At 38.2% G+C, this 10,337-nt stretch overlaps 1 protein-coding gene across 1 annotated transcript; it reads right to left on the bottom strand.

Annotated features, from left to right (window-relative positions):
• Window positions 1-920: 920 nt before the first annotated feature.
• Window positions 921-8,680, bottom strand: LOC107680852 (potassium voltage-gated channel subfamily A member 7-like). Its single transcript, XM_016476905.1, has 3 exons — window positions 8,456-8,680; window positions 6,714-7,420; window positions 921-2,132 (listed from the first exon to the last, which is right to left on the bottom strand). Exons 2-3 carry the CDS (start codon window positions 7,392-7,394, stop codon window positions 1,221-1,223), a joined length of 1,593 nt encoding a protein of 530 aa, XP_016332391.1. The 5' UTR covers window positions 7,395-7,420; window positions 8,456-8,680; the 3' UTR covers window positions 921-1,220.
• Window positions 8,681-10,337: the final 1,657 nt, after the last annotated feature.

Genomic DNA, 10,337 nt, shown 5'->3' with positions numbered 1-10,337 from the left:
GCCCGAGTCCCGTCGGATTGCATCGGCTGTGGGGATGAAGACGACAACTCCCATGATTCCACACTCAGTCACGGCATCGTCAAACTACGCCTTTGTTTCTTTGTTTGTTTTGAATACGCGCCCTCTAGCGGCGAAAACTTACATATTGTGCCTTAAGGTCTCCTAATAATCTTAAAGTCGGCATGAAACGGAAGTAGCGATTGTCTTTTTTTCTCTACTGTGACATCTATCCGAGTGAAACGGCATCTGAAATGAGAGGGCGGGACTTGATTTCGTCCTTCGGGAATTGATTGGATCGTTGGAAGCTGGGGCGTTGCTAACAAAATGGAGGCAGATCTGAATGCCAGTTTGCAGTTAGTGTTGTTGGGGGATTTCTCTCCACTGGATTCACAGCCGACACCCAAGCATGAATAAATGTTTTATTTATTAAGGATGACGACGACGATCAACAGCACAAAACATGCCTAAACAGCGCGCGCGAGCGAGAGAGAGAGTGAGAGAGAGAGAGAGAGACTGCCTGAATGACTGAGCGCGTCCTCCATCAGGTTAAGTCATATTCATGAAAAAAATTAGTTTGCGATGTCCTAAGAGTAATGTTATCGTAATATCCTAATATCTTTTCAATGTTTAGGGGTAACATACTCCCTCATGACTGGTGTCAGTGCTATAAAGTGAAGCATCAGCCGTTTATCCCAGCGTTTACCCCTCACGTCACTAGCTCCACCCTTGCGCCATAGCTCCTGACCGGAAGCGAAGATGAGTCGTTTTGAGGGGGAGGGGAGGTTAACGTTTTTTGATTAAAGATTACGAGGGCACATGAATTTAAAAAAAATAATGAAGTGCATGGATAAATTATTTATAATAAACACTACAGTATTCCATTAAAAAATAAGAATTTTCAATTTTGATTTCATGGTGACTTTAAGGTTTAAGGTCGTGATGTCAAAATAAAAGTTTGGTTACCGGAACGTTAGGAAACATTTTACAGATGTTTTATAGTTAGAAAGACAATGTTTTTTGTAACTTCTTCATACCTTTCCTTTAGATACTGCATCTGCATTTTGTACCTTCTCAGCCTCTTCGTCAATCGTTTTCTGTTTCTTGCATTTATTCCTTCCCATCATCCCCATACATTCAGTGAGTCACAGTGAGGCAGTGTCCTTTAAACATGGCACAGGACCACCTCCATCTCTCATTCCTCTTCTTTGATCTTCAGTCTCTCAGACTTGAGTGACCAGCGGATAAACGCTCCCTACACTTTGCACTCCGGTCTGACCCGCACAAAGCCCAGCCAGGAGAGTCCCATTAAGAGGGGCGCAGATCCCCTTATAGACCGCGCCTGCTTCGAGAGGAACGCGGTCTCCCTGTTCCCCAGGCCCTTCCTCAGCATCTTCTCCTTCTTCCCCATCTTCTTCCTCCTCCCAAAGGGAAGTGTTGACGTGTGTGTATTCCTGGTTGTCCTCACACTCCATTTCACGGTGGTAGAAGTAGCTGAAGTTGGAAACGATGACGGGAACGGGAAGCGAGATGGTGAGCACGCCGGCGATGGCGCACATGGAGCCCACCAGCTTTCCGCCCACCGTCTCCGGGTACATGTCGCCGTACCCCACTGTCGTCATTGAGACCACAGCCCACCAGAAGGCTTCTGGGATACTGGTGAAGGCCGTTCCAGGGTTGTCCACCTCAGCAAAGTACACGGCCGAGGAGAATAGGATGACTCCGATGAAGAGGAAGAAGATGAGCAGCGCCAGCTCTCTCAAGCTGGCCTTCAGTGTCTGGCCCAGGATCTGAAGGCCTTTGGAGTGGCGAGACAGCTTGAAGATCCGGAAAACTCGAACAAGACGGATGACCCTTACGATCGCCAGGGACATGGACGGCGTCGCTCCCCTAGACTTGGCCAGCTCCGTGCCGAGCGTGACGAAGTAGGGAATGATTGCGAAGAAGTCTATGATGTTCATCACATCCTTGAAGAAGGACATCTTACTGGGAGAGCAGGTGAAACGCATCACTAGCTCAAACGAGAACCAGCAGATGCATATGGTCTCCACCAGGAAGAACGGATCTTGAAAGGGAGAGAACATTAGGCTGTGCAAGGTACTGTTTCCAGCAAGGATAGCCTGGTATGCCATTTGCTGCAACAGAGACAGAGAAAAGAAAAAAGATAAGGATAAGAAATTAGATACAGAAATTGGATACAAACTTATGACATTCAAAAACATACTAAACAGAGTATAAAGTGCATTTTGCATAGTCAAGGTATGTTGAGATTCTTATTTTGTGTGCTTTCAATATATTTGAGATATTATCTGTGTGATTACAACCTATTACTTTTAATTTACTGTGCCTCTCTGTGTGTGTGTGTGTGTGTGGGTGTGTGTGTGTGTGTGTGTGTGTGTGTTCCCCATTTTTCAAAACGCTTATAAATCATACAGAGTGAGTTTTTTTGAGAAAGTAAAAGTACACAAAGTTTCCTGTAAGGAGTAGGTTTAGGTGTAGGCCAATAGCACAATACAGTTTGTACAGTATAAAAACCAGTACGCCTATGGAATGTCCCCACAATTCACAAAAACAAACGTGTGTGCGTGTGTGTGTGTGTATGTTTGTGTGTGTGCACCTACTTAACCATATTGGAAACAAATTTGTAACCAGAAGTGAGCTAAATCTGACAAAACCTTTTGTGGACATCCTCATTTGTAAAAACTGTATAAATGTATACATTTCACATTACATATTTTTTAAATTCAGAACGAATTGTAGAACTATATCGTTATCAATAATTAATGTTTTTCATGTGAATGGTCCTTAAACGTGTAAAAAAATAAAAGATACAAAATAAATAAATAAACAAGCAAAGAGGAAGCAACGGAGTTCGTAATAAAACCTGAATCAATATTGGCTAGGCTTTTCAGAGGTGCGAGAACTCAGAGATTGGAAAGGCTTAAAACTTGACCCAGCAATTTATTATTATTATTATTATTATTATTATTATTATTTAAATTTATATTATTTTTTATTTATATAATATTACCTAACAGGTAAGAAATTCTATGAACAGATAGACAGCCATGTAGCTCACTAACAGTAGCGTGAATTCATTATATAATGTTTGACCTTATCAGACTAGCAATCTTGTCCAGTAGGGATGTAACGATTCACTCAACTCACGATTCGATTCGATTCACGATTTTGATTTCACAATTCAATTTTCTCACGATTTTTTTTTACAAAATGAGATTGAAGACATTATACTGTAAATTAAAAGGTGTCGTTTTATTAGGCTATTGCTGCACGTTTCTTTGTGAAATTGAAATATAACAAAACTAAATTGAAATGTTAAAACAAACCCCAAATCAAACAAGTAAGTTACACAAATAAAATAAATCTCTTAATATGAACAAACTAAGGCTTTGTCTGTGCTCTTTCCATTTAAAATTAGAGACAACCACTGGATTTTACTCATGTTCCAAACAAAGATGCAGCATACATGCAGCGTGAGTAGTTTTTAATCTAAAGCAAAAACAGAATGTTCTGACTTTAGTTTTATACTACATAAAACATATCTGAACGAAACAGCAGACGAGCTGAATGAGATGCAGATTCACTCTCTGACTGCAGGTGGCGCTTATGAACAGCAATCATACAGTGTTTCCTGGGTTACCGCTGTTTATGAACACTACTTTAATATGCATTGTTCAGAGGCAAGATGAAAAGAAAATACCACATAAACTTTTCTAAAGACAGTAAGTACCCCTCAGAGATACATTCATATAAACTCCTACTCCAATTGTATCGTGATTTGTTTGGCATCTCAACCGATTTGAATCGTCACATATTTGAATCGATTTTCAACCGGCTCGCGGTTAATCATTACATCCCTATTGTCCAGTGTTAACGACTTGTAATGTTTGTAACTTTTATTACATCATTTATTTAAACCATATTCATCCATGCAGACTCAGAGGAGCAGAGCATGCAGTTTTATTTTTTTAACCGCTAGAGGGCATACAGTGTTACATACTGTAGTTTTAAGTTAATAAAACTGTTTAATAGAAAGCTAACTTCTGAAACTGTTGAGGCCAAACGTGTTTTGCCAAACAAGTGCCTGACTGAAACAAATTGTTTGCCCATTTGACACCCACTTCTTGAGTGAAGTTGAATGTCCCATTCTGCTTTTAGGGTCACAGTACATGACCTTTCACTCAAAGGTCAATCATTTTTGCTCTTTATCACTCTGACTCCATAAAAAAATGACTTGTGAGTGAGATGTGAGTAAAAGGTAACCAGAGTAGGGGTATTTTAAAATATGTATCCATAAACACATATAACCTTACTTAAGTTTCCAGTCGTATAACACAAAGCTAAACTTTGTGTGTTTGAATGGAAAACAGATTTTTAAATAGTAAGATATGAGATTAGAAGATATGACATGTGAGATGTGAGCTCGTATGCACGTGTGGTGTGTAATCTTGTCTCTGGCTAGCTGGCTATTAAGTGTTCCCTATCGTAGTGCTTATTTAGATTTAGCTAAAGTCATCATAAGATGATGTGAAAGTGTGTTTCCATTCCTATCTCAGCATTCGAGGGGGTCTGTTTATTAATACAAGCTCCTGTGTTAATATGCTCTGAAGGGTTGTCCTTACTCTAAAAATAACGCCTTAGATCTCTAAGGTGAAACTTGAGAATGTACAATCTCTCTCTGACCCGCTTTAGTTTACTGGTCGTTGACTGTCTGATCCATGCAGAATTACTGAGCTGCTTTGGCAGCGTGTTGAGGTTGCGGTCTTGTGCCAAAGCAGTTGGGTCGCTGCTGGGAAACTAATTCGATACTCTTTACTAACTTTCCCTCCTTGCTCCCAAGTCCCAACCCACCCTGTGTAGCTCTATTTTCCCTCACTCGATCAAGCACAGACGCTCTTTCATACTGTCACCTGTCATCCCCCAGTAGCCCCTCACTGCAGAACACAAGATCCAGGGATGTGGTTGGATCCACATCTAGGGGGTGGAGATTGGTAGGTTTAGGGGTGGAGATGGGTGGGTTTAGGGATCAGGAGGTGGAGACGGGTAGGTTTAGGTATATGTAAGGTGGGAGGAGTTGGATCTGGATCCAACCTCGCCCCCTGGATCTTGTGTTCTGCAGTGAGGACCATCTCTGTCATCTTGTCATTTCTCATCTCCTTCCCTTTTTTTCTATCTGTGTACACCGGTTGTTTCTCTCCACGGACACGTCACTTGACTGTTTTCCAACCCCCCGGTGTCTCTACTCCCAATGTGTGTATCAGATTTAACGACACGTCTAAAATAATCTCAGCAATAAACCTACACTCTCTTCTGCTCCTGAACTTTTCATCTGCTGTTTTCTTTTTATGCAATTTCTCACACTTTAAACCTCCCTTATTTTTGTGATTTGAAATGTGTACACATTTTTTAATTTATATGTGAAACTATATATAGTCAGTAAGAATGCCTTAGCGTTTAGCATTAAACATTGTTTTTACATTTGATAGAAATTCAGTATGCAGTGTACATTTACACAGCACACTACTTAGATGAGTTTGTGCACTAAAAGTTACATAATACAAACACAACACTATAGCCTGTTATTTCCGGTAGGCTAATTCAATGTGGCAACAGAACAACAAGTCAACCATTAAAAATGTAAACATCTGTGTTTGGTCCACTTGGCCACAAATGCTATGAGAATGCTGCTCGTACATGTTCACTTCAATAGGATTTTGAGTGACAGTCAAGTACATTGAGAATATCTAAGAAGGTGCAGACACATTAGCAAAATTTCGCAGGCATAAAAAGTCTCTTTTGTCAACAGTGTAATGATGTATGAAGCACAGCTCACAATAGAGTCACTTTCAAACCAAGCAGCTTTCTGTTGGTCGACACAGATAATCTGCATGACCAACTTGAAACCGCTGCGAAAGCTGAGTGGGGAAATCTGTCGTCTTCACGTTAAATCCCCAGTCATGTGGATTCCTCTTAAAATTACTGGAATTCGCAGAACAACACTAAATGTGACCACACATATAGGCTTTAAATTAATATTTAAAATAGTTATTGATAGCTATTAATAGTTAAAAATAAAAATATAATAAATGATGTAATATTAAAGTTGCAACATAACGGAAGTAGCAAAAGACCCTTTCTTCCATATTGAAATGGAAGTACATCTAATTTAAATGGATTATTTAGAACAACTTGGTTGTGTCCATTGGTTGTTGATTGGACCAAGGCGGATCTTAATGAGGTCAGTTATTAAAAAGTGCAGGATTTAAGTCTTTAGTTTCCCCCAAGTTATGAAATTTTGATTAAAAATTAGTCAAAAAAAAAACATATCATGGATGAATCGTTTACAATAAGATCAATGACATGCACTCTTAATAACATTCTTAGCAAAGAGATAGGGTGAATTTTCATTTCATGCTAATTTAAATAATATATTAATATTTATACATTTTATTTAATTTATGCTCATTCATCTTCATATGCTCAGGAACCCATCTGCTTCATGCTAACAGCCATTCTAACATTCTTTCTTATTACTATGGCTTGAGCTTGTTGGTCATGTTTTGTGCATTATGTGTTCTTTTTAATGAAAAAAATAAATCCTGCATTTTCTGTATGGGAATATCAACTGATAACAGTTTGCTAGACACCTGGTCAAACACTGTAACATTGACATGTCTTTCCACTGCTCCTCTCACCTCTCTCAGCTCCTTCTCTACTCTGAAGTCAGGCAGCGTCTCCAAACAGAAGATGAGGATAGAGACCACAATCACCATCACGCTGATGATGGCGATGATGCGGGCACCTCCAGAGGACTCAGGGTGTTCAAAGAGCATCCACAGCTTGCGCTGGATCTCATTGTCTGGCAGGGGCCGAGGCTCCTCCTTGGGGAAGCCCTCATCCTCTTTGAAGCGAGCCATGATATCCTCTCCCAGCTCATAAAAGCGCAGTTCATCCATGAAGACGTCCAGAGGCACATTGGCAGGCCGCCGTAACCGACCTCCGGACTGATAGAAGTAAAGGATGGCGTCAAAGCAGAATCGATTGCGGTCCAGGAAGATCTCATTTCGGAGTGGGTCAAAGTAGCGCAGACGCCGCTGAGGGTCACCGAGCAGGGAGTCAGGGAACTGGGCCAGGGTTCGAATCTGTGTCTCGTAGCGCATGCCTGACACATTGATGGTCAGTCGTTCGGACAGCGCCCAACCTGCTCTCCACATTGAACCAGATCTTCGATTCTCCCTCTTCCTATCACCCTTCTCTTTGTCACCCTTTTCTGCCTTGTTGCGCTGGTCCTTGAGGTTCTTGTCACTTTCGCTGATCTCTTCCTCTACTTGTTTTTTGTCCTCCGTTCCCCTGTCCGATTCTTCTCCTTTGTCCATCTCTTCTTCTTTCTTGTTCACTCAGTCTGTTTTATTGAGTAGAAACACAATCATTTCAGCCAAGCATGAACCCAGCGGTCAAAGGTTTGTTAAATTGGTGTTAGATCTATCTATCTATCTATCTATCTATCTATCTATCTATCTATCCATCTATCCATCTGTCTGTCTGTCTGTCTATGGAATAATTATGTAATTTAAAACATTTAAACTTAATTACATTGTATTAATTGCATTACACTCAGAAATTGCTAAAAAATGTGAATAATTACAAACACAGACAACAAATAACATGTTGAATTTTATGTGAAAGTAGAAAGACTGAAATAGTATACTTTCTTGAAAAACATACTCCAATAATCTTTTTTTTTTATTTACAACAAAATCATTTTTACAGATTAGGTGTAATACAATTTAATTTAATACATTCAAATAAAAAACACATTTATAATGCAAAATACTTTTATCTATTTTCTAATTGGTATAATTGAATTAAAGTGTGCAATAGAATGTGTAATAGAAAAATAATCTGCTCTACAACAAGACATTTATAAAATCCCATTCCAGTTATGTAACTTAAGATGGTATCTATACTTAAATACTTCTGCAGAAACTTCTCCTGCCATTCCATGAAATCGTATACAAACATTTCATGTACTCTATCCAAACCCTGTGTTGACTCCTGGAGACAGATCCATTACCACTTTGAACCTCACCCTGAGAATAAGACTACAAGACTTCAGACAAATAAATAAAATTAAATATATAAATCGATAATTAAATAAATACATTTGCCAAAAAAAAATAAAAATATCAAGACTATCAAACCATCCCTATTAACAGAACCAGTTTATGTGAAGACACCAAAACAACCTGTCAATATAAAACAAGTGTAAAACAAGACTTAAATGAAGGTAAGGGGTGAAAAATTTTCAACAAACGCGTCACAATCCCTTGCAAGTTAATATCTTCCAAAACAATCTGAAATTTGGTATTAGGAATACAGAGGTTTGGGTCTCTGAAAAGTTTCTGAGAAGACACACCCTGTTTGTCCCTCCACTTACCCTCTGCCACTAGTGTCCGTAAATCCAGAATAGTTACCCCACGCTATCCGTGTTTCTTCCCTACCTGCACCACACCATGAGCTGTGTATCTAATGTCACCCTTTCAGCCAGACGGTCTACCCTATGAGTCCAACAGGAGGTGTTTTCTCCTGTACCCTGAACCACAAACTCCGTCCTCCACTCGGTCAGTGCCGTAAAGATACTTAAACCTGTTTGTAGGTCACTGTCTTCACTCCCTCTCACGCTCACTCCAGCGCTGGAGAATGCTGTCATGCTGAAATTCAATCCAGAGCCCCTCGTGCCCTCATCAGCTTACTGTCCAAAACACCTTAAAATACCTGTCTCTCTCATTTGATCCCTTTTATATTTGTATTTTATTTTTTTCATGTATGAATGATAGGTTTTTGCAATTTGTTATTTTATCCCACACCAGCATTTCTGCCAGGAAACAAAACAATTAATTATTTAGAATATACAAAAATTCTGAATATTATTATTCATAATAATGAGCAAAATTGGGGTTCATGTTTAAAATGTGTATATTGGAAAGTGTATCCTAATTTTTTTTTTTAATTTTCAGGGTTTTCAAGTCACTTGTGTATTTCTTTTGTAGTACATTAGTCATGCAGTTCATGATATGAATTTAAAAATATTCTGTTGCAATATTCCACGAACATTCCAATCTCAGTTAATAATAATAATAATAAAATTTAATTATTCTTTGTAGAAATACTGTCTATACTGAAAAATAGTGAATAGTGTCTTTTTTCAGTTCAGTTCTTACGTTTAATTCCCCCTCCACCCCCCGCAAACTGGTTCTCTTGGACAGTTTGTTTCAATTAACCTGTTCAATAAAAATAAAAAATAAATAAACAAAACATCAACATCATTATATGCTATTATCCCAGCACACCTAAAGTCATGTGTAAGTGATAGATGATTTAATAATAATGATGATAATAATAATAATAAAAATAAGTATATAATAATAATAATAATAATAATAATAATAATTAGCATTAGTATAATAAATTGCACAGATTTAAAAAGCTTTAGCAGTTTAACATTTTATGGTTTTAGTATGTTCCATATTTGAAAAGGTTTACATATTAAAACTGAGATCAATATTATAAATACTAATGCATTTTTGTGCTATTTTGTGAATAATAATTATTATTGCGTTTAAATAATTTTAAAATAATTTAAAAATAATTTGAATTAGGCTATAATGTAGACTAGTACCTTTCATTTTATGATACACAGAGACTTTCAAAACAAATATGTCACAGTTTTAAATGTATTATTTATTATTGTCATATCTTCTTACATTGAAGCCATTAATCAGTGTGATGATTGAGAGTTTTGGACAAACAACGCTGGGTGGCGTAAGTCGACGTTTTTTTCACCTTTGGCCTAATAGTAATACATTAAAGTTTTTCAAAGCGCCCAATATATTCAGTGATGTGAAACCCGGATGTTTAACAAGTCCATATAAATTCAAGGATACAAGGATTCAAAGCGTTTATTGTCATATGCCCAGTGAGGAAAACAAGTTTCCCTGAGCAATGAAATTCTTACTTTGCTGTCCACAATGAATGCCAAGACAGTGCAATGCTATACACACACATACACAAACTATACACACATACATACACAATGTAAGAAACATAATAATAAAAACTATAAAGTGAATATAATTTTCTTAATCAACTGACATGTTTACAGAATTCATGAGAACCTAAAGAAACTTGCACGTTCCCTCATTCAGGTCCTCGAGTCACGTATGCTTGTAATATCAGAAAGACTCTTGCTCGTTTGTGCAACTTTAGTTCAGTGGACAGCTACACTGGCGATTTTTGTGGAAATATTTATAGTGCTATAG

The sequence above is a fragment of the Sinocyclocheilus anshuiensis genome, unplaced genomic scaffold (genome assembly GCF_001515605.1).
Source record: "Sinocyclocheilus anshuiensis isolate Anshui unplaced genomic scaffold, SAMN03320099.WGS_v1.1 scaffold1230, whole genome shotgun sequence".
Taxonomy (NCBI): Eukaryota; Metazoa; Chordata; class Actinopteri; order Cypriniformes; family Cyprinidae; genus Sinocyclocheilus; species Sinocyclocheilus anshuiensis.
This window is presented reverse-complemented; position numbering and strand designations above follow the sequence as displayed.

Bases quoted from the DNA above. Each gene is read 5' to 3' on its own strand.
- LOC107680852 (XM_016476905.1), bottom strand. From the start codon at position 7,394: ATGGACAAAGGAGAAGAATCGGACAGGGGAACGGAGGACAAAAAACAA. The intron at 2,133-6,713 runs GTGAGAGGAGCA...TCTCTGTTGCAG, and splicing joins TAGAGAAGGAGCTGAGAGAG to CAAATGGCATACCAGGCTAT.